This window comes from Triticum aestivum, chromosome 5A (genome assembly GCF_018294505.1).
Source record: "Triticum aestivum cultivar Chinese Spring chromosome 5A, IWGSC CS RefSeq v2.1, whole genome shotgun sequence".
Lineage (NCBI taxonomy): Eukaryota > Viridiplantae > Streptophyta > Magnoliopsida > Poales > Poaceae > Triticum > Triticum aestivum.
Window position 1 is genome coordinate 312,465,622 of NC_057806.1, and position 25,350 is coordinate 312,490,971.

The following is a 25,350-nucleotide window of genomic DNA, read 5'->3' on the forward strand; positions in this document are numbered from 1 at the left end:
TCTCATAACCTATCGCTAAGTTCATGAAAATCTCCACAAAAGGTAGGTGCCCAACTACACCCCGTAATATCCCTAAGACACATCTCCTGCACCCAAAGAAGATATGGTCACAATCCTCGATTTCACCGCATAGGGCACATAGGCCATTGTTCGGACCATGTCTCTTCTAAAACTCCACACCACTAGGAAGGTGGTCACCAATCAACTGCCAGAGAAAGATCTTGATTTTGGATGGAAGTCTCGCTTTCCAGCATCCACGACCTTTGATTTAGCAGCGCCTTGATGCAACGTTTGTAGAGCGAGTTGGTAATTAATAACCCAAACCGCTCCAACTCCCAACTGAACGTGTGTATGGCCAAGCTAAGAGAGCAAGAGGACATCAAGGTGGCTAACCGATGCCATTTCTCCCTCCAGGTCTTCCTTGAAGAACAATGAAATAATGGTCTCCAATGACGTTGCACCACACATCCTCTACTATGATGTTGCCATCGGTTGCAATGGCATACAACTATGAAAAGTCATAGATAAAGGGGTGTCACCAATCCAAAGGTCTAGCCAAAACCAAGTATTCTTGCCATTCCCAACTTCATGAAGGCACCAATAAGAAGCAAGTGCCTCACCTTCTCAATGGCGCACTGCTACTTCTTGAGCTTGCGTTGGTTTTTTACTTAAAGAGGAAAGGGTGATGCAGCAAAGTAGAGATAAGTATTTCCCTCAGTTTGAGAATCAAGGTATCAATCCAGTAGGAGACAACGCACAAGTCACCTAATACCTGCACAAACAATCAAACATCTTGCACCCAACGCGATAAAGGGGTTGTCAATCCCTTGACGGTTACTTGCAAAAGTGAGATCTGATAGAGATAGATAAACAGTAAAGTAAATATTTTTGATATTTTTGGTTTATAAATCGTAAAGTAAAAAATTGCAAAATAGTGATCAGAAACTAATATAATGAAAAATAGTAGATCAGAAACTTATTTGATGGAAAATAGACTCGGGGGCCACAGATTTCACTAGAGGCTTCTCTCAAGATAGCAAATAATACGGTGCGTGAACAAATTACTGCCGAACAATTGATAGAAAAGCGCAAGGTTATGATAATATCTAAGGCAATGATCATGAATATAGGCATCACGTCCATGTCAAGTTGACCGAAACTATTCTGCATCTACTACTATTACTCCACACATCGACCGACTCCTGCCCTCATCTAGTATTAAGTTCATGAAGAGCAGAGTAACACATTAAGTAAGATGACATGATGTAGGGGAATTAACTCAAGCAATATGATGAAAACCCCATCTTTTTAACCTCGATGACAACAATACAACACGTGCCTTGCTGCCCCTACTGTCACTGGGAAAGAACACCGCAAGATTGAACTCAAAGCTAAGCACTTCTCCTATTGCAAGAAAAACCAATCTAGTTTGCCAAACCAAACTGATAGTTCGGAGAGAATTACAAAGATATCAAATCATGCATAAAAGAATTCAGAGAAGATTCAAATAATATTCATAGATAAGCTCGTCATAAATCCATAATTCATCGGATCTCGGCAAACACACCGCAAAAGAGTATTACATCAGATAGATCTCCAAGAACATCGAGGAGAACATGGTATTGAGAATCAAAGAAAGAGAAGAAGCCATCTAGCTACTAGCTATGGACCCATAGGTCTGAGGTAAACTACTTATGCTTCATCTGAAGGGCAATAGAGTTGATGTACAAGCCCTCCGTGATCGAATCCCCTCTGGTAGGGTGCCAGAAAAGGTCCCTAGATGGGATCTCACGGGTACAGAAGCTTGCGGCGGTGAAAAAGTATTTTCATGGATGCCTATGGTGGTTTGGGGATATTTGAGAACATATAGGCGAAAGAATTAGGTCAGGAGGGTCACGGGGGACCCACAAGGGTGGGGGCGCGCCCTCCGTCCTTGTGGCCACCTCGTGGCTCCTCCGACTTCATCTCTAAGTCTCTTGGTTGTCTTCTGGTCCAAGAAAAATCATCGTGAATGTTTCATTCCGTTTGGACTCTATTTGGTATTCTTTTTCTGCGAAACTCAAAAATAAGGAAAAACAGAAACTAGCACTGGGCTCTAGGTTAATAGGTTAGTGCCCAAAATAATATAGAATAACATATTAATGCATATAAAACATCCAAAATAGATAATATAATAGCATCGAACAATAAAAAATTATAGATACGTTGGAGACGTATCACGCACCAAAATTGGAATCCTCTAGAGTTGGTTGCCATGTCAAGAGGGGTCACTCACAAATGTTACTTTCGGATGATATCCGACCATAGACCGGTTAGGATTATAGTTTTTAAAACAGGACCAAACCACCGGCCCGACCACAAAAAATAGAACTAGCAACTCTAGTGGCTTCTTAAGCACAGGGGACCATCCCGTAAGCGGACTAGCGGAAATCAGAAAAACCTGTGATTTTGTTGCAAATAGGAGATTAAATCAGAGCCATTGAACCGGTTAATGCACATAAGGTTTACTTTTAGAATGGTTAATGTACGTAAGGTGGAAACATCAATTGTGTTGTCCAGGTTTCAAGCCATATGTGCTTGGTCATAGGCCGAAGCCTCAAACATGGCCTAATAATCAACTGATCCCAGATTAGTTGTGGTACATATCCATGTAAATACGTATATTTGACCCTCTCTATTGACATATTTTGCATTTATTTACATATTGAAACGACAACCGAACCGGTTGAACCGATGGTCTGATTGGTGAAAACCGAAACAACCAAGCTCACCGATTTTGTCACTTGTATAGTTTTGTAAACTATGGTTTGGATCTTTCAAGACCATTTTGCCATAAGGAAACCATTCACGAGCTTGGTGTTGCTGGTCCCTAAATCGTCGACTTCCTTGTGCGAATAGATAGTGCTCCCATGTGGTATTTTTGTTTCCCCATTTCTTTCAGCCAGAAGAATCTAGAACAAACCTTGTCAAACTTCTCATGGACTTGATACTGGTGAAGGAAGAAACCCACTGCATATATACAAAGGTTGGACAGGCACGCGTTGATGAGTATGGATTTTCCACATGCGGACTGGTGTTTACCCTTTGTTTGCAAAAGACTCAAATCTATTACAGAGGATTACATAGAGGATCTTGCACCACCGCACGACCATCGCCATCGCTAAACCGAGCTAGTGATGCACTGTTGTGGCTGCGCCTATACCGAAGCCAGGGTTGACCTTGTCGATGACCGTCAAAAAGTCTTTAATCGACTTGAAGTGCCTGATACCAAATCTCACTTCCGGGCACATACGACGAGAAACTCTAATCTTGCCGCCCTAAGGAGACAACATGGATCTAAGCTGAAGCTTTGTCACCTCCATTCCAATGGATGAACTCAAGGAGGATTAGAGCTCTGAACATTGACTCGAAGATGAAGCGTCATCCGCTCGGACGATGCCCTCGCAAGAGAAAAAAACTAACCTAAACTATTAGTCAGAGCCGAGGCACTAGGACCCCTCTCCCTGCCACTGGCCACCTGAGAGGCAGGCAAAGGGGAGGTGGATCCACGGGCTCGCCGGTTAAGGTGGGAGGGGATGAATGCCCTAGATGCCGAAGTCATGAGAGGAAAAGAGACCCTAATATGAGGATGGAAATTTCCTTCAAGAGACAACCTCTTGGACAGGTGTTTACCGACCTAAGGGTCCACCCTATTAGCCACTATCTGTGAGAAACCAAAATTCATGATCATGAGGTGCTTGTATTAGGGGAAGCACAAGATAATTGACGGGAGATATCCCAATTTACAATTCATTATGTGGGCAACCCTAAGTGTATCTTCTAGGTCACCCGCTATGGCCATAGTCTCGCTTTTGTTGAAGTTCATCCTCAACCGATATCGATTAGGAACACATCAGTAGACACTTAATATTGATAATGTTGACTGGGTCGTTCTTGACAAGGATAAGAATGTCGTCATCGTATTATAGAGTAGTGATGCCGCCATCTATAATACTCGAGACCAACCCATGGATGCGACAAGCAGCCTTCTTTTATTTGATCAACATATTGTTTTAGTTAATTATATATTTGTTATTAACCCTAGACTACAGTAATATTTTGATATTATCTTAGCTATCAAGACATGTTTGTTGTTTATCAGTAAGCCACGGGCACGAGGCTAATAGAACTTGCCATTCATGATAATCATGACTTAGTGCGTCTAGACCTTACTTAATGTAAGATCCGTGTTATAATAAACAACATTGACCAATACTACACATCTAGAAGATGCTATATTTTTATACACATTCATCAGTTCACACGCAACCGAAAGAAATGATAGTACCAATTGATCATGGTGGTATAAAGGAGCATCGCGTCACGAGAGCCCGAGTCGGGGCGACGCCACTGGTGGCAACATCTTCGACAAGGCCTCATCAGGAGCGCGCCAAAATTAGGGATGGCGTGGTTGTATGCAACATCGTCGGTGGAGGAGCAGCAATAAATTGACTGGTCTGAGCGGGGAATGCGTGGTAGCCAACAACAAATTTGGCATGTGGAGGTTTAGAGGCTAGTTGGGGAGTGGCGACAACACGCCAGAGGCTCAGGCACGAACGCTACCGATTGGGCATTGCAGGGGTTAGCAGTTTGGTCGATAATGAGTGGGGAATGCTTGTAGCCGACAACAAATTTGGTATGTGGAGGTTTAGAGGGCTAGTTGGGGGGCGATGGCAACACGACAGAGGCTTCGACTTGAGCGCCGCTAATTGGGCGTTGCAGGGGTTGGTAGTTCGGCCGACAATGAGCGGGGAATGCATGGTAGCCGACAACAAATTTGGTATGTGGAGGTTTAGAGGGCTAGTTGGGGGCTGGCGGCAACACGCCAGAGGCTCTGGCTCGAGCGCTGTCGATTGGGCGTTGTAGAGGTTGGTAGTTCGGCCAACAATGCACAGGGAATGCGTGGTAGCCGACAACAAATTTGGTATGTGGAGGTTTAGAGGCTAGTTGGGGAGTGGTGACAACACGCCAGAGGCTCAGGCATGAACGCTACCGATTGGGCATTGCAGGGGTTAGCAGTTCGGTCGATAATGAGTGGGGAATGCTTGGTAGCCGACAACAAATTTGGTATGTGGAGGTTTAGAGGGCTAGTTGGGGGGCGATGGCAACACGCCAGAGGCTCCGACTTGAGCGCCGCTGATTGGGCATTGCAGGGGTTGGCAATTCGACCGATAATGAGCAGGGAATGCATGGTAGCCGACAAAAAATTTGGTATGTGGAGGTTTAGAGGGCTAGTTGGGGGCTGGCGGCAACACGCCAGAGGCTCTGGCTCGAGCGTTGTCGATTGGGCATTGTAGAGGTTGGTAGTTTGGCCAACAAAGAGCAGGGAATGTGTGGTAGCCGACAACAAATTTGGTATGTGGAGGTTTAGAGGGCTAGTTGGGGGGAGGCGGCAACACAGCAGAGGCTCCGGCTCGAGCACTGTCGATTGGGCGTTGCAGGGGTTGGTAGTTTGGCCGACAATGAGCGGGGAATGCATGGTAGCCGACGAAAAATTTGGTATGTGGAGGTTTAGAGGGCTAGTTGCCAGGGGGGCAGCGGCAACACGCCAGAGGCTCTGGCTCGAGTGCTGCCGATTGGGCGTTGCGGGTGTTGGTAGTTCGGCCGACAATGAGCAGGGAGTGTGTGGTAGTCGACAACAAATTTGGTATGTGGAGGTTTAGAGGGCTAGTTGGGGGGCAGGGCAACATGCCAGAGGCTCCGACTTGAGCGCTGCCGATTGGGCGTTGTCGGGTTAGCAGTTCGACCGAAAATGAGCAGGGAATGTGTCGTGGTTTTGTCATGGCAGATGTCCTAGAGAAAGGACTTAGTCGTGGAGCCATCGCGACAGGTTAGCTTGAAGGGGTTAAAGCGGACACAGGGACGCAAGAGAGTTTATACTAGTTCGGCCCCTTCAATGAAGGTAAAAGCCTACGTCTAGTTGTGATGGAATTGATGGGGTTTCGATGACTAGGGAGCAAATAAGCTTCGCCTATGTCTCGAGTTGTTGTCTGTTGTCCCTAAACCGCCGCCGGGTCGTCCCCTTATATACACGGGTGACACCCGTCGGTTCACAGAGTCCCAACACCGGTCGGTATTCGTATCCGGGTTGGTCTCTCCTTATTCCTAACTTACAATACAAGCTTGCATACAACTTCCGGTTTACAGCTACAAGTCTTGAACCGGCTACGAGCCTTAGGCCCTCATCTGCCTTCTTGGGCTTTATCACTTCTGGAACTACTGATGAAGTTGACCCGGCCCAGATAGGCCGGTTTACGCCCAGCAGTAATATCCTCAACATTAGGCCCCAGATTGATTTGAACGGTTCATGTTAATCCTTTAACAAAAACTTCATCTTCAACGTCTTCTCATAAATTGGTAAACCGCCATGATGTCATGTTCTCTGATTATTGTAAACCGGAGTGACGTCACCTGTCATAACGAAGATATCCATTATGCTTCTTTGTTTAATATATCTGCGGAAATCGAGGCGACAGCTCCATTTCATGGCCCCTTGATTGTCGCGCCTGACACATGTCTTTTTGCCTTATAAATAGGACCGAAGGGTCATTTCCTTTCTCTTTCCCTTCTTCCCCTTCTGCTTCGTCTTCCTCGCATCGCCCGTCTTCAGAGCTCCGCCGCCACCGTCGACCTCTGCCTCAACCTTGACCGCTGCATCAACCTGGGCGCACCAGAGCATCGCGGCAACCTTCCGCGTCTTCCGCAGCTCCGATAAACCTTCTATCCTTTCCCCCGCAGATCTGTTTTTAGGGTTTCACAGTTCTTTGGTATTCATCGTCTGCTTCTTGCTCATGCGATAGATCTTTAGATGAATCCGCAAATCTTTATTCTGTGCAATGATAGTTGTTTGACCTCCACCTTCACTTATGCATCTCAAAACCATAGATTTATATGAACATTTTGCTCATAGGTTCGGTACTGCTCCTTTTGAACCTCTAAGTATTTATCTCTTTTCTGAACTTGCTTCAGATCCAATGCTGTAAAGAAATCTTGTGAAACTTGTTTCTGCGTACTTGTCCATCCGTAATCTCAGCTTTTCAATGCTTAGATCAGGCGGTTTAACCTTATAGAAATTTTTTCCAAACCGGTATATGCCATTAGTCCCCTTGTTGAACCGCCAGATGTTGGTTGCTTCATGAAACTCCGGTTCAGATAGTTTTGTCTCCGGTTTAACAGTGCACATACCAACGTACCTTGATCAAATGTATTTTTGAACCGGGATCTTCTACCTTGTAGATTCCATCATGGCCAAGCAAGTATATGAGTGCAATTGGGTTCCTTCTCGCGTCACAGAGGCTCAACTGGACCATTTAGTCCTGGTTGGCGCTTTAGGCAGCAAAGATACCATCCATTGGAGGGCTCCTGGCAAAGAATGCCCTTCCACACCTCAAGAAGGAGAGGTTGTTGTTTTCGTAGATCACTTGGCCCAGGGCTTTAAGCCGCCCGATTCTAAATTTTACCGAGATGTTTTAGCCGATTTCCAACTCCATCCACAAGACACTGGCCCCAACTCTGTTACAAATATGTGTCACTTCCAAGTGCTTTGTGAGGTGTTCTTTCAAGAGGAGCCCACAGTGGAATTGTTCAGAGACCTTTTCCATCTAAACTGCCGTACTGAGTTTACTGATGGCTCTAATATGGAATTGGGTGGCGTGGCGATTCAGAAAAGGAAAGAGGTCACATACCCTCACGCCAAGCTGCACAGCCACCCCAAAGAGTGGAATCATACATGGTTCTACTGCAAAGACACCTCCCCTGCTGGTGAGAATCCCTTGCCTAGCTTTCGTCCGGAGCGGCTCAGCAATACACACCCTTTTCCTCAAAGATTGACTGCCCAGGAAAGAAGCAAATATGCTCCCCAACTGTCAAAGCTCAGAGCCTTTATGGCCAATGGTTTAACAGGGGTTGATCTCGCTCGATGGTGGATATCATGGAGCATATTGCCCCTTAGTCAGCGCTCCGGTTTGATGTGCGAGTATACTGACAGTGTTGATGACCCACTGCGACATTCAAAAATCCAGCTCTTCGATGAAGAAATCACAGAGGCTGTGAATAAGATGCTGAATGAACCGGAACACGTCTGCGCTAGAACCGGCCTGCTTCCCTTCTGTGCCACCAACAAACCGCCAGCTGTAAGACTTTGATTTATCTCTTTGCTGAATCTGTTATTGATATGTATGGTCATTGTTTAATATCAGTGTCTGTGTAATCAGGGCAATGATCCGTTTTGGAGCAAAAAACTGCCGCAGGAGAAACCAGAAAAACCAGACAAACCGGAACGAGCAACTCGGCAAAAGACTAAAGCTTTGAAGAAGACTGCCCACAGGAAAAGAACCACGGCATCTTCTAATCCGGCCCCTAATGATGATGTGGATAATCCGGACCTTGAGGTAGAGCTTGACTCACTTGGTTTATTTTTCATGCGTCTTATTGATGATGATATTTGTCAGGATGATGCCGAAGCCAGCCATGCGGATGCTGCAGAGGTAATTATTCTCTCTTCCGATTCAGAACCTTTGCCTTCATAAAAAATCCGTCAGGCAAACTGGAAAGTTAAATTTTCTCATCCTCTTGCTTATTTGGATCCTGAATTTCTTATGAAGACCCAACAACATGAAGCTCGTCGCACAACCCGGCACAGCGGCCAGGTAGTTACCTCCGCCGGTTTACCGAACAGTCCGGTTCAGAAACGCCATTCAGAGGTCTCTAATTTGCTTGTCAGTGCTTGTCCTAAAGCGGGCTGCTTTCGTCAACCTCTTAATCCGCCTGACTCCGATTACCAGGTTACTTCCCACTCATCTTCTGACGAGTCATCGGCTACTCAGCTGCCACCGCTCAAAACGGTGCTTGGGTAAGCTATACTTATTGTGATATTTGCAGTACATCACCTTAGAACATATGCTGTATTTGATTTTGTTATTCTTCTCAGGGCCAAACCTAGGCCAAGCAAGAAGGCCCGCCTGGACAAAGCGGCCGAAGAAGATGCCGTTCTTGAGCCAGGCAAGACACCCGATCTTGAAGCGGCTATTCCTGAGGATATACCCAACGATCCACCGCAGCAAGACGACGATCTTATTGCTGAAGAGAGACCTACTGATGCCTCAGGTCCTGTCAATCAGCCCACAGGCTCCATCCGGATTGAAAGCTCCACCGGTCCAGCAAAACCTACTGACAAGCAAACAGCTCCAGTGCAAACCGGCGGTACCAAGGATGATGAGGTTGTCATTACTAGCACTGGCCATACTGAGCCAAGCAATCCTGTCGCTTTATCCAAACATTCTGCCAAGGAAGAATTTGTTGCCTTTGGCAAAGGCAAGTGGAACGCTGATCTGACGACTTACGCTGCTCTGAACGCCCAAGATATTCATTCCGGCTATCTGAACCGGCTGTATAACAGTCGCGACTATGAAGCCGGTCTGGTTAATATGATGAAAGATAAATATGAGGTAACTTCCATATGCTCCTTCCTGCTTGTATGCTTCCATTCTTGCTGACTCTCCTAGCCCCCAAGGGCCGGTTTGTAATATTCTTTCAAACCGGGACTTAATAATATAAATCTTGATGCTTTGAAATTCGCTGATGTAGCCCCCAAGGGCCGGTTCAACTTAGCGTAGTTAAACCGGTACTTTCAGTAATTGAAATTGCCGCATCAGAATATATATGAGCAAATAGCCATTAGCCCCCAAGTGCCAAGTTGAATACTTATATTGATCTTGGGACTTTGTAAGCAATTGAAAGATGAAGATCGAATATGCATTAGCCCCCAAGTGCTAAGTGCATAACTTGTTATGTGGTTGGTACTTGAATCCTTATGCCGATTTATTGAAGCATATATCTATATGCATGCAGGCGGAGCTGAAGACGAAAGAAAACCAAGTCACCGGTCTCCAAGAAAACCTGAAAACCCAACAGGCTGAAACCACCAAAACAAAAGAGGAATTGGCCAGCGCTTTAAGCGCCATGGAACAACTTAAGGAGAACTTCAAGAAGAAGCGGGCGAATTGGGCCACTGAAAAGTCCGCTTTGATCAAACGAGCAGAGGATGCCGAGGCTGCACTAAAACCAGTGGCGGATGAACTGACCAGCATAAAGCGGCACGTGCATGCCATGACTACTGCTATCTTTGGTAAGCCAGTTTGCCTTCTGAAGTGGCTCTGCCTTCTTACAGAGTCGCCGGTTTATTAACCCTTTATGGTATTTCAGGGACACGCATTGGTCACTTGGGGTCAGATGTGCAGAGAAATTGAAAGCCGCCTATACATTGGTTGAACAATTGTATACTGGTGCCCAGCGGATCATCTGTACCGCATCTCATAACAAACCGGCGCCCACTTTGATTCAAGATACTCTGATGAAACTGTCAGTGCTTCTTGCCCGGGTTGAAGAGCTGAAGAAATCTGCTGCTCGAACCGGTGCAATCAATGCCTTAATCTGGGCAAAAGCCTGGGTGCCGGATTTTGATCCTATTGAAGCGGCTCAGGTCTATCTCAGCTTGAAGGAAGACGGGTCAGAATTTGGTGAAGCAGATCTACGAGCAATAAACCAGGAGGTACGCCCGCTAGCTTGTCAATTGGCTGAAGAAGCAGACTTATCTCATTATCAAGACCAATATGACAGTCCAAACAAGCGAATAGCTGCACCAATCCATGAATCGGAAAATCTGATCCCTCCAATCCGTAAGCATACTTACGCTCCCGATATTGACCCGTCATTGCTAATCCATGATGAAGCTGTTTTTCAAGAATTAATGGGAATCGACTGGACAACTGTGGATTTCCAGCCACTGGGTAGAGAAACGGAGGCTGAAGCGGCGCAGGATGACCCACAACCATCAGGCCAGGCTGGTGACCAAGCTTGAACCGGAAGCCGGTTTTAAAACTGCCTCTCCTTTGCAAAAAACAATTATATTATTATGGGCACCATGTTGCCTTGTAATAGGCTAGCTGATACTTTTGATGTTGATATGCCTTCGCGCATAATTCGTTCTTCCTGTGGTGATGAACTTTCCAAAGCACTTTCTGAAATGAGAAATTCGTCAAGTGCCACCGCGGTTGTACCGTCAGGCGGAATATGATGTCAGCATATATGAAATTAAAACATCCAAAACAAAATTTTAAGTATATGATCAAATTTTTGAGATACATAATACCTGCCATCGTTGAGCGTGAAGTTGGCTTGGCCAATCTTGAAGCGGAGTTTTGCAAACCCACACTATTGAGGAGATAACAGCTCCTGTATATATATGACTCTGGTTTACCATGTAAACCGTACCGGGTTATAATAAACATCGTGTTAGTCCATAAAAGGATGTTAACAACAAGGATCAAACCGGGCAAATAGTCTCCGGATTGACGTGAACTGTGTTCTGTCAATTGATTGGTTAAAAAACTTTGTCGGTTTAAAAAACACAATAAAAAGCAAAAAAATCCTTCAAAGAAAAGTGTGAAGCAAAAGCAATGACAAAACCGTTTGCCAAAAAAGGTTTATTTGAGCTGATCAAATGGCGTTACCATGGCCAAACACGACCAAGCTCCCGTTAGGTGTAACTATGGTTCTAGTTAGCCACGTCCCCAAATGAAACCGTGGCATTTATGCCGACCAAATGGCATGGTCATGGTTCGGGTTCGACCAAGCCCCCAAGTGATTCTGTGGCCTTAGGCCGATCAAGAGGCATGACTGGTTCAGACATGACCAAGTCCCCAAGTGATCTGGTGGCTCTCGCCTATCAAGAGGTATGGTATTGGTTCGGACACGACCAAACCCCCAAGTGATATAACATGATGCTTTTTAAAAAGCAAACTCAAGGGGTAAACCGGAGGCCGTTTTAGAGCAACTCCATGTAACCTCACATGATGTAAAGAACAGATACCCCGCTTTAGCTGAGGTTCCGGTTTATTATATTTAATCATAATATATACATTGTTGTAATATGTACATAAGTATAGCCAATGGCTCAGGTATAGTAAGGCCAGAGATGAGCTATGTTCCACGGCCTGTTGGTCTCCTCCTCTGATGTGCGTGAGTCTTTATGCTCTCGAATATCGATCAGATAGTACGACCCGTTGTGCAGATTCTTGCTAACCACGAAAGGCCCCTCCCAAGGTGGGGATAGCTTATGCATATCAGTCTGATCTTGGATGAGCCGAAGCACAAAATCTCCTTCCTGAAAGGTTCTGGTTCTGACTCGGCGACTGTGATAACGACGAAGATCCTGCTGGTAAATCGCCGACCGGGCGGCTACGATTTCACGCTCTTCATCCAACCGGTCCAGAGCATCTTGCCGTGCCGTCTCGTTGTCCGCTTCAATATAAGCCGTCACACGAGGTGAATCATGGATATCACTGGGGAGAACCGCCTCCGCTCCATAAACCATGAAGAACGGTGTGTATCATGTTGATCTGTTGGGTGTTGTATTGATGCTTCATAACACAGATGGTAATTCTTCTACCCAACAACCCGGCGTTCTCTGCAAAGGAACCATGAGCCGGGGCTTGATGCCTCTCAAGATCTCTTGATTAGCTCTTTCTGCTTGATCATTGGACTGTGGGTGTGCCACTGATGAAACGTCAAGCCGGATGTGCTCCCGTTCGCAGAACTCCTTCATGGCACCTTTGGACAAATTGGTACCATTATCTGTAATGATACTGTGCGGAAAGCCAAACCGGAAAATCACCTTTTTGATGAACTGAACCGCCGTGGCCGCATCACACTTGCTAACAGGTTCTGCCTCCACCCACTTTGTAAACTTGTCAACCGCCACCAGGAGGTGGGTCTTCTTATCTTTGGACCTTTTGAAAGGCCCAACCATATCCAGCCCCCAAGTCGCAAACGGCCAAGTAATTGGAATCATTCTCAATTCTTGAGCCGGTACATGAGCACGTCTTGAAAACCTTTGGCAACCATCACATTGTCTAACCAGATCCTCCGCATCAGTATGAGCAGTTAACCAATAGAAGCCATGGCGAAACGCTTTAGCCACCAGAGACTTTGAACCGGCGTGGTGACCACAATCTCCTTAGTGGATCTCACGCAAAATTTCACGGCCTTCTTCAGGAGACACGCAGCGTTGAAAAGCTCCTGATACACTGCAATGATGCAACTCGCCGTTGATGATAGCCATGGACTTGGATCGCCGGATTATCTGCCGGGCCAGAATCTCATCCTCTGGCAACTCGCCCCAGTTCTTGTACGCCGGATAAGGAAGCATCTAATCCGGAATAATATGAAGAGCTGCCACCAATTGAGCCTCCGGATCAGGAATAGCCAAATCCTCTTCACCAGGGATCTTGACCGACGGGTTGTGCAGCACATCCAGAAAAACATTGGGCGGGACCGGTTTGCGCTGAGAGCCCAGCCGGCTTAAAGCGTCCGCCGCTTCATTTTTCCGCCGGTCCACGTGGTCCACATGATAGCCTTTGAAATAACCTGCAACAATATCCACCTCACGATGATATGCTGCCATGAGTGGGTCCTTGGAGTCCCAAGTGCCAGACACCTGCTGAGCCACAAGGTCCGAGTCACCGAAGCACTTAACTCGACTTAGATTCATCTCCTTAGCCATCCTAAGACCATGGAGCAAGGCTTCATACTCAGCTGCATTGTTAGTATAAGGGAACATTAAGCGGAGAACATAACAAAACTTATCACCTCGTGGGGAAGTTAATACGACTCCAGCCCCCGAGCCTTCCAATTGCCTGGATCCGTCAAAATGGATGGTCCAATACGTATGATCCGGCTTTTCTTCAGGTGCTTGCATTTCCGTCCAATCATTGATGAAATCAACAAGTGCTTGGGACTTAACCACTGCCCGAGGCACATACTTCAAACCGTACGGCCCCAGCTCTATAGCCCACTTTGCAATCCGGCTAGTTGCTTCCCGGTTCTGGATGATATCTCTCAAAGGAGCAGAACTGACCACCATAATTGGATGCCCTTGGAAGTATTGTTTAAGCTTCCGGCTTGCCATAAAAACTCCATACACCAGCTTCTACCAATGCGGATACCTTTGCTTGGACTCAATGAGCACCTCGCTGATATAATAGACCGGACATTGAACCGGATGCTCCTTACCTGCCTCCTTTTGCTCTACCACAATAGCCACGCTGACCGCCCGAGCATTAGCAGCAACATATAGCAGCAACGGCTCCTTGTCAATGGGAGCGGCGAGCACAGGCGGATTGGCCAATTGCCGTTTTAAGTCCTCAAATGCTTCATTAGCAGCAGAACTCCAGACAAACTGATTCGTCTTCTTCAACATCTGATACAAAGGGATTGCCTTCTCACCGAGGCGACTAATAAACTGGCTTAACGCAGCAATACGGCCTGCCAGGCGCTGAACATCATTGATACACTTCGGTTTGGCGAGGGAGGTGATGGCTATGATCTTCTCCGGATTAGCCTCAATTCCCCTATTGGACACCAAGAAGCCTAATAACTTGCCTACCGGTACACCGACGCATTTGTCCGGATTAAGCATCATCTTGTACGTCCTTAGGTTATCAAAAGTTTCCTTTAAATCACCAATCAGAGTCTCCTTCTCCCTGGATTTAACCACGATATCATCCACGTAGGCGTGTACATTACGGCCAATCTGTTTATGTAGACAATTTTGCACACAACGTTGATAAGTTTCCTGGGCACTCTTGAGCCCAAAGGGCATAGACACATAGTAGAAGGCTCCAAAGGGAGTTATGAATGCCGTTTTCTCCTGGTCCTTAACTGCCATTTTGATCTGATGATAGCCAGAATATGCATCCAAAAAACTTAGACGCTCACAACCCGCCGTAGCATCAATAATTTGATCAATACGGGGGAGGGCAAAAGGATCTGCTGGACAAGCTTTATTAAGATCTGTGTAATCCACACACATGCGCCAGGTACCGTTTTTCTTGAGTACCAGCACCGGATTGGCAAGCCACTCAGGGTGAAAAACTTCAACAATAAAGCCAGCTAGTAAGAGCCTGGCTACCTCTTCTCCAATCGCCTTGCGTCTTTCTTTGTTAAACCGGCGGAGGAACTGTTTCACCGGTTTATATTTAGGATCCATATTAAGTGTGTGCTCAGCGAGTTGCCTCGGTACACCTGGCATGTCAGAGGGCTTCCATGCAAAAATGTCCTGATTCTCACGGATGAACTCGATGAGCGCGCTTTCCTATTTCGGATCCAAGTTGGCGCTGATGCTGAACTGCTTGGATGAATCGCCAGGTACGAAGTCAACAAGCTTAGTTTCTGCTGTCGATTTGAACTTCAGGGCCGGATCATGCTCCGTAGTTGGCTTCTTCAATGGAGTCATGTCCACCGGATCAACATTGTCTTTATAATACTTCAACTCCTCGGCGGCACAGACCGACTCTGCATAGGCCGCATCTCCTTCCTCACACTCCAAAGCGATTTTGCAGCTTCTGTGAACCGTTATTGTCCCCTTGTGACCCGGCATCTTGAGCTGCAAATACACATAACAGGGCCGAGCCATAAACTTGGCGTAGGCCGGTCGCCCAAATAGGGCATGATATGGACTTTGGATTTTCACCACTTCAAACATCAATGTCTCCGACCTGGAATCATGATCATCCCCAAAGGCCACTTCCAGAGCTATCTTACCAACGAGATATGCTGATCTGCCAGGCACTACACCGTGGAATACTGTATTAGACGGTTTGAGATTCTTATCTGTTAGTCCCATACGACGGAAGGTCTCATAGTACAGGATGTTAATGCTGCTCCCTCCATCCATGAGCACCTTGGTGAACTTGTAACCTCCCACCTGAGGCGCCATCACCAGAGCCAACTGACCCGGATTATCGACCTGGGGAGGGTGATCTTCTCTACTCCATATGATTGGCTGTTCAGACCAACGTAGATAACGGGGTATGGCCGGTTCAACAGAGTTGACCGTCCGCCTCTGAACCTTCCGGTCTCGCTTGTCCAAGCTAGTGGTGAAGACATGGTACTGCCCATTACTCAACTGCTTTGGGTTGCTTTGGTAACCTGACTGTTGCTGCTGTTGGTTGTAACCACCCTGGTTGTTCTGACTACTTTGACCATTATGTCCGCCCGGATTACCATTGAATCCTGAACCGGAACTTCCTCCACCGTAACCCGACCCGGATCCTGAGCCACCGCCAGATTCGTGATCATACCGGAAATTATTAGAATTCTTGAACTCCTGCATAATAAAGCAATCCTTCAAAAGATGGTTTGCTGGCGCCTCCTTCGTCCCATGTCTTGGACAGGGCTGGCTTAGCAGATAGTTTAGGCGGTTTGGGTTAGGGTTGGGTGCTCCATTACGATTTTTCGGTCTACCCTTACGTCGCTGGCCATCGTCCTATGCGTTGGTATTAGCCACAAAGTCCATGCTACCATCCGCTTTACACTTGCCTCCACCACCATTGCCTGCCCAGTGATGCTGCTGACCTTTGGAGCTGCTGTTCTTCTTTCCTTTCCCTGTCTTGTCATCATCAGATTCGAGATCCTTGGTACTATCAGAATTAGCATATTTTACCAAAGCGGCCATGAGGGTCCCCATGTCGGTGCAATGACGCTTCATTCGTCCCAACTTCAGCTTCAGGGGCCCAAACCGGCAGTTGCCTTCTAGGGTTAATACTGTGGTGTCAGCGTTGATGCGGTCTGAGGAGTGCAATACTTGTGAAACCCGGTGCACCCAATGAGTCGTTGATTCTCCTTCCTCCTGGACGCATGCAGCTAAGTCCACTATCGACATAGGCTGTTTACAGGTATCCTTAAAATTGCTGATAAACCGGGCTCGTAATTGGGCCCATGAACTGATAGAATTAGCCGGCAAGCTTTTTAACCAAGTACGGGCCGTTCCTTCAAGCATCATGGTGAAGTATTTCGCACACGCCGCGTCATCCACATCAAGCATCTCCATGGCCATCTCATAGCTCTCCACCCATGTCTCTGGAGGTTGATCCGCCGTGTAATTTGGTACCTTGCGCGGGCCTTTGAAATCCTTGGGCAGGCGCATGTTGCGTAAAGCGGGGATAAGGCAAGGCACCCCCAAAGAACTAGAAATAACTCCAGGTTCAGTCAAGGTGGTTGGACGAACCGGCGTGAGCTGCCGAGCCTGATGTTGTGTGGCTAGCTCGGCCTCCCTGCGCGCGCGGGCCCGGTCCACTACTCCCTGAGCGTTATCAGCACCACCCGCCGGGTTGTTGTCACGGGGTGCTCCACGTCGTTCATTACTCGACACTGCTGGTTCATCCATATGTCTGCTATAGCTCCGGCTTGGACGGGGGGTCGAGTGGATCCGGTCGCGGTTGTACGAGTACGCTTCCTGTTGGGCCAAAGCTGTCCTCAGAAGTTCCTTGACCCATCGCGTCTCTACTGCCTGCGACGAGTCACCTTCAATTGGAATGGCCTCCAGCCGTGCAGCAGCGGCAACAAGAATGTCCATTGGGTTGGAGTAGTGACCCGGAGGTGTTAAAGCAGCCTGAGGTATAATGGTGTTTTGATGAGGCGGGTCCATCTGACGAGGCTGAACCGGTGCGCCGGCCCCGAGAGCTTCAGCCCGGTTTCCCTCCATCGGATTGCCGGTTCCTACTCCTGGAGTGTTGAAAAGGTCTCTGGCCTCAAAAACCGGAGGCAAACGGGATCGGTACTTCCTCCTCATGACTTCCTGCGACGCACTCTGGTCCAACATGAGCTTGTAGGCTTGTGCGTCTAAAGCAGCCCGCTCTGCGGCCATCCTGGTGTCCTCGGCTGCCAGATCTGCCTTGGCCTGGGTGATCTGTTCCTTCACTTTTGCAATCTCGGCGTTGTGAACGCCCTGATCCGCCGGGTTAGCCTCCGCCATAAGCACAGCCAATGCATCAAATAGCTCTGATAGAACTTGAGTCGGCGGGTGCACAGGGCCTCCTGCCCCGGCAGCCATTGCCGCTGCTGAACCGGAGGTCGTTGCCGCAGCGGTCGAAGAATGAAGCGCTGCTTGTGTGCCAGTCATGAATATTCCAACCCGGTTGGGCAGATCAGAGGGGTCCGGAATACTGTCGCCATCAGAACAGCCCCCAATCCGTCCGTCTTGTAGCTGATAAAGAGATTCGGTTTCTCCGGTTGATGACTCGTCATTGGAACAAAGGACGGTATCGCCGCGAGATTCCGATCTATCCTCATAACTTCCTCCATGGATGACTCCCACGAAGGCACGCTTCATGGCCGGTTTAACCCGGGCGGATCACGCACGTTGAGCCGTCTCGACGAGGTCGGTGCAGATGTCCAGCTCAGGGCCCGGTTCACCGATCTTGCCAATGAAAACGTGAATGCTACCAAAGGGGACCCGGTACCCGTACTCAATTGAGCCGGCCTCGGGGCCCCAGCCTGCGTCGTCGATGTAGAGCTTGCCGCGACGACTCTTAGTCATCCGGCCTACAGCGTAGCCCTCGAGTCCTTCAAAGCGGCCCTCCAAGAACCGGAAACCATCGTGCGATAGCCCCACGGTGGGTGCCAACTGTCTGGTTTTGTCACGACAGATGTCCTAGAGAAAGGACTTAGTCGTGGAGCCATCGCGACGGGTTAGCTTGAAGGGGTTAAAGCGGACACAGGGACGCAAGAGAGTTTATACTAGTTCGGTCCCTTCAATGAAGGTAAAAGCCTACGTCTAGTTGTGATGAAATTGATGGGGTTTCGATGACTAGGGAGCAAATAAGCTTCGCCTATGTCTCGAGTTGTTGTCTGTTGTCCCTAAACCGTCACCGGGTCGTCCCCTTATATACACGGGTGACACCCGTCGGTTCACAGAGTCCCAACACCGGTCGGTATTCGTATTCGGGTTGGTCTCTCCTTATTCCTAACTTACAATACAAGCTTACATACAACTTCCGGTTTACAGCTACAAGTCTTGAACCGGCTACGGGCCTTAGGCCCTCATCTGCCTTCTTGGGCTTTATCACTTCTGGAACTACTGATGAAGTTGACCTGGCCCAGATAGGCCGGTTTACGCCCAGCAGTAATATCCTTAACAGATGTGTGGTAGCCGACGACAAAGTTGGTATGTGGAGGTTTAGAGGTCTAGTTGGGGGGGGGGGCAACACGCTAGGAGCTTCGGCTCAAACGCTGCCGATAGGGGTTGGTAGTTTGGCCGACAATGAGCGGGGAATGCGTGGTAGCCGACAACAAATTTAGTATGTGGATGTTTAGAGGGCTAGTTGGGGGTGGCAGCAACATGCTAGAGGGACCGCCTCGAGCATTGCCGCGGCCGGGGGGGGGGGGTGTAGGACTTCTATCTGAGGAGGAAGAAATCGTTCGTCGGGAGGAGAAAGAAATGGGTTTCGGGCCAATTCGACTGAATCAAAACTCCATTTCAGCTAACTAGTGACCCCATTTTTATTTAAAATAGTTGCAACATGTTTTTTTTACACATTATAGACGCAAACGCTCATATATACGTGCATACACTCATCCTTGAACGCACACACACACATCCTACCCCTATGAGCACATATGAGAGACTAACTGAGCCGGCATATCATGTTGAGATTTTACGAAGTCAACGTAGACGTCTCGTAGTTGACGGAAACGTCTCCTCCCACCGAGCGAAACACACATCGTCGAAATTCATGAAATAAATACAGGACAAATGCGAGCGTCAGAACTTGAATCCTGATAGACTGAGATACATTGTTCACCTAACCATCTCACATGTTAGTTCGTATGTCTTTTCTTTTTTCTTGATTGATGAACAAAAACGCTTTGCAACGTGTTTGTTAAACATGGACACATGGCTCTAAATCTGAAGTCCTCTCATTTCACCCAAATAACGCCCTCCTCCCCAGATCTCAGAGAAGCGAAGGCGACCCACTTCTCAATCTCCACAGCCGGTTCGTGATCGTCTCCTCTCCCACGCCGGCCGGCCGGCGGCGCCCTCCGTCCTCCTGATTTCAGTTAAACCGCTGACCTGACCTCTTCCCGTCAGCAGGTGTGTGCAAGTGCAACCCACACCAAACATATAAAACGTGCTCAAAGGGCGAGCCTCCGCCCAAAATACGCGGCCTTTTCCTTCCTCCTTCCTCCTCCAGCTCGGTCGGTCGACTCCTCCCTCCGAGTCTCCACCTCCGACCTCCTCCGCTCCTCTCCTCTCCAAGCAGCTCCCCCAGCCCCGGCCCGCGGGCCGAGGATGTGCGGGATCTTCGCCTACCTCAACTACAATGTCTCGCGGGAGCGCCGCTACGTCCTCGAGGTGCTCCTCAACGGCCTCCGCCGGCTCGAGTACCGCGGCTACGACTCCTCCGGGATAGCGGTCGACGCGGACCTCCCGGCGCCCCCTGCTCCCGGCTCCGCGCCGGCTCCCTACGCCGGGGCGCCCCCGCTCGTGTACCGGCAGGAGGGCAAGATCGAGAACCTCGTGCGATCCGTCTACGCCGGTGAGCGCCTGCTTTTCCGCCTCTGGTTGTGCTCCAGCCCGGTCCGCCTTCTAGGCGCTCCTTTCGGTCAAAGGAGGCATGGTTTTTACGTTTTAGGCGGCCAAAGCTTCGGCAATTTGGATTCTGCTCCACTCAGTTTTGGATTTGATGATGATCTTCGGGAGGGGAATTCTGCGGTCAGCACCTTCGCATTTTGACTCGGGATCTCATAGGCCTCAACATTCTGGATCTCTCCAGATAACACACAATTCGTCCCGTTAGGATCAAAGTCAAAATTTGCCTTTTGAGATTTATTATTATGCCATCTGACAGTTATTGATGCAATTTGGCGCATGCTTTGGGCCAATTTTACTGCATGCAAGTCCCACTTCCAAATTCTGCCACTTATCCTGATGCACGGTAGGTTGGCTACCCAAATTTCAAGCACAGAATCTAACGACTTGCTCAACTTCTGTTTTGCTCTTCAGAGGTTGATGAGAAGGATGTGAACTTGGATGCCGCATTCAATGTGCATGCTGGAATTGCTCACACCAGGTGGGCCACACACGGCGTACCAGCCCCGAGGAACAGCCACCCGCAATCTTCCGGCGCCGGTGACGAGTTCTTGGTCGTGCACAATGGCATCATCACAAACTATGAGGTTTGCAGGTTTTTTCCCCAGTATACTAGTTGATTTTGATCCTAGTTATCCTTACAGTTGTAGATGCACATGCATTGTGCATTATTGCCACTAGGATGACCTTGTGCTAGTGGACTATAAGAATTTATTAATTTTTGGGCGGGAGGGACTATAATAAGTTTAATCTCCCGGTCCGCCACATGGGTTGTCTCCTTATCTCATATACTACTGCTAAACAGCAAAAAGGATTTCCAAAAGAAAAAACAAACTAAACCGAGTTCAGTCGATTATTTAGTAACTGGAATTTCAAGTGCTGTTACTCCAGTTTAAATGGTTCTTTAAATATTTAGATCATATTACAATACGTAATATCATAATTCGCAAGAGGATAATTTGTTTATCACACATTTGTGGCTCGCAAGTATCTGAAACTTGTATGCATGATTATGATTAACCTTGTGAGATATCAAATTAATATTGCATGGATAACATGATGCAATGAGAATTTTTGTGTTCTATTCTAACTTGGTCTTTGTGATGTATCTATACAGGTTCTGAAAGAGACACTTACTCGGCATGGGTTCACCTTTGAGTCTGATACCGACACAGAAGTCATCCCTAAGCTAGCAAAGTTTGTTTTTGATAAGGCTCATGATGGAGAAGGTATATATGTGCTTTATGGTGTGATATTGTCGCTATAGTGAGAACTCGCATGATATACTGTGCTCTGTTAATTTTATTTAAGGTGACTTCTTTGTTCTTACACTTTATTGTTTCCACAGGTGATGTGACATTTAGCCAAGTTGTTAACGAAGTCATGAGGCAGCTTGAAGGCGCCTACGCCCTTATTTTTAAAAGTCCACACTACCCCAACGAACTGATCGCATGCAAACGAGGCAGCACACTGATACTTGGTGTCAACGTAAGCAAAAGAGTCCTTGTATCTTTTCTTGCTATTTGGTTGGTGCACCTCAAGAAGTTTTTAGTATGCTCAGATTTCTTTTCTTGCTCTTCAAGTTATATGAAATTATTCTTCTAATTTCGTATGCCTTTTGACGTGTGCGGTATTACTGACCCTAACATGTTAATACATACCTTGTCATCTCTGCATGCTTGTGGCCGCTTGCTTCCAAAAATATGAAATGCGGTAAAACTGCAAAGCGACAGCACAAAGCTTTACCCCTAACAAAATATAAAGCTTTGAAGCAGGATGTTAGTTCTACTTCTGCATACATATGATTGGTATATGCCTTTTTGTCGTATGTGTTTTATCGTGAAGGGGACTACTCACAAGTTACACATCAACTACTCGATGTAGTAAATTACATGGCTAGCTGACACGTGTTTCATTCCACTTAACCCCTGCACAGTATACTGGTTGCAGATTAGTTTCAATGCTTTTTGGAGAAGTCTGTCTGTTTAATAGTGAGGATAGTTTGGTAATAATTTTCGACGTGGCCTCTCTGCATTGCACCGTGCAGGGATAAGGCTTGCCTTGTATAATCCTTCCCCAGACCCCACCTGGTGTGGGAGCTTCTAGCACTGGGTCTGTCCTTTATAGTTTGGTAATAATTTCCTTTTCTCTGTCAATCACTATTGTGTTGCTATGCTTTCCATTTTTTGGTTAATATGAACATATAGATCTTGTAATTCCGCTAGAGTTGTAATTCCGCTTCTGTTGAGTTGAACTTTTATGTTGTACAAATTTTGACTCTCTTGTCTCTTGTGTTTTCAGGAATTGAGTGGTCAAAAGAGCGGGAAATCTTTCAATGATGTCAAAGCCCTGACAGCAAACGGAAAGCCAAAAGAGCTATTCTTCTCCAGTGATTTATGTGCTATAGTGGAGCATACCAAGAACTATTTAGCTATTGAAGATAATGAAATCGTTCATATCAAGGTACAGCTCAAGTGTTCTCTTGTTAGTATGCATCCCTACCCATAATTGTTCTTTTCCCTCCTTTTTGTTACAAATGCTGTTTTCTTGATTGGCGTGGTTTTGGGAATATACTTTTGGAAAATATTCACTATTCTTGCTTGCCTGCTACCATGCTCTAAGAAGAATGATTCACTACCTTAATCTTTGTCATTGTTGACCCTCCTTTTTCGGTGATTCCAAACTAAAAGCCGAAGGCGTACTATCAGCCGCATTTTGTTTCTTTCGTGAAGCTTGCACTTTATAGTTCATACCTGCTCATGTTCTAACAATTTACATATTGCAGGATGGCAGTGTGTCTATCCTTAAGTTTGACCATGACAAAGAGAAGCCAGCATCTGTGCAACGAGCATTATCTGTTCTTGAGATGGAAGTTGAGCAAATAAAGAAAGGAAACTATGACCACTTCATGCAAAAAGAAATCCATGAACAACCACATTCACTGACGACAACGATGAGGGGTAGACTAAAGGATGGTGCAGTTCTTTTGGGGGGACTGAAGGAACACCTCAAAACAATTAGACGCAGTAGAAGAGTAGTCTTTATTGGCTGTGGTACTAGTTACAATGCTGCGTTAGCTGCGAGAACTTTTGTGGAAGAACTAACAGGTGAGTCAGTTCAATTTGGTCTGCTGCATCGTCCTTATGTGGAAGCTTTAGAAATGAAAACACTAATGCAATGCTTATTTAGGTAGTGACCTTTTAACATGTCTTTCTATCCCTTGCATTACTTTTGCATTAGGTATTCCTGTGACAATGGAGGTTGCAAGTGACTTGCTGGACAGACAAGGTCCCATCTACAGAGAGGACACTGCGGTTTTTGTTAGCCAGTCAGGGGAGACAGCAGATACCCTTCTTGCTCTTGATTATGCACTGGAAAATGGAGCACTTTGTGTTGGCATAACAAATACTGTTGGAAGCACACTCTCAAGAAGAACACATTGTGGAATTCATATCAACGCTGGTTGTGAGATTGGTGTTGCTAGCACTAAGGTAAGCTTTTGTGCATTCTCCTCTTGCAGTAGTTTTCAGTTTTTTGGCATCTTGTTCCCTAACAGTCTTTGAAAATTGTGCAGGCATACACAAGTCAAATTGTAGTCATGGCAATGATGGCCTTGGCTATTGGATCTGACCAAATATCCACTCAAGCTAGAAGGGAAGCTATCATCAGTGGTCTTTTCAGTCTTCCAAGTATGTTTTTACTTGAATCAACCATGTACCATGCACTCTGTAGAAGTGCTATATTCCATTGACGTTTTCAAACATATGCAACATCACCATGCAGGCAATGCTAGTCAAGTTCTGAAACTTGACTCTGAAATGAAGGAACTTGCCTCTTCATTGATCGACTCGGAATCGCTCCTCGTGTTTGGAAGAGGTTATAACTATGCCACTGCCTTAGAGGGTGCTCTCAAAGTTAAGGAGGTTGCGCTGATGCATAGTGAAGGCATGTTTGCTGGTGAGATGAAGCACGGGCCTCTAGCCCTAGTGGATGAAAACCTCCCCATCATCGTCATTGCAACACGCGACGCATGCTTCAGGTAATCGCTTTGAACAGAGCTTCTCGATCAGTTTTTGTTTCAGACAGAAAATACCTAATACTGTTATTCTCCTTTTGCAGCAAGCAACAGTCCGTGATCCAGCAGCTCCTTTCTCGCAAGGGGCGTCTGATCATAATGTGTTCAAAGGGAGATGCCTCTGCTGTCAATCCCGGCGGATCTTGTAGAGTGATTGAAGTTCCAAAGGTTGCGGACTGTCTCCAGCCAGTGATTAACATAATACCATTACAGGTTAGCCCCAGCTTTCTTTTTTCTCTCGAATTTCGAATTCGATTTCTCACTGCAGTTTGCCCACTGAAGAATGTTGTGTTATCTCTGCTTCAGTTGCTCGCATACCATCTCACCGTTCTTCGTGGATTCGATGTTGACCAACCAAGGAATCTGGCGAAGAGCGTGACCACCCAGTAAGTAGAGGAAAAACATGCAGAGTCATAGCTCAGAAGTATTCAGGTATTTCTTCTAGAAAAGAAGAAAGAGTGCTGTAGCCGTGAATATCGTGATAGTGTATATTTGAGGAGGTTAGCATCGTCGGCAGCCTGTTGATCAGCTCGTTGTGAAAATGTATGAATGTTATTTGCGAAAAAGAAAGCAGGTTATCTTTCATGTATGCTTTGCTTGTCGTAAACCTAAGATGATGCATTGGCTCGCTGGAATTGCTCATGTTGTAATTACTGAAAGACCTTTGTTTGTTATTATTACTACCGTTGGAAACATATTGAGAAATTAATAAAAGAAGTCACAACCAAGGAAGTATACAGATACTCCCTCTGTAAACTTCTACTGTATAATAGAAGTGCAAAATAATAATAATTTATAAGGACCGATC

General features: G+C 46.8%; 1 protein-coding gene across 1 annotated transcript; it reads left to right on the forward strand.

Annotated features, from left to right (window-relative positions):
* Nucleotides 1–19,834: 19,834 nt before the first annotated feature.
* LOC123103099 (glutamine--fructose-6-phosphate aminotransferase [isomerizing] 2) lies at nucleotides 19,835–25,131 on the forward strand. Its single transcript, XM_044524589.1, has 11 exons — nucleotides 19,835–20,414; nucleotides 20,882–21,054; nucleotides 21,585–21,696; nucleotides 21,816–21,955; nucleotides 22,769–22,930; nucleotides 23,253–23,574; nucleotides 23,708–23,958; nucleotides 24,042–24,156; nucleotides 24,251–24,506; nucleotides 24,587–24,755; nucleotides 24,849–25,131. Exons 1-11 carry the CDS (start codon nucleotides 20,168–20,170, stop codon nucleotides 24,930–24,932), a joined length of 2,031 nt encoding a protein of 676 aa, XP_044380524.1. The 5' UTR covers nucleotides 19,835–20,167; the 3' UTR covers nucleotides 24,933–25,131.
* Nucleotides 25,132–25,350: the final 219 nt, after the last annotated feature.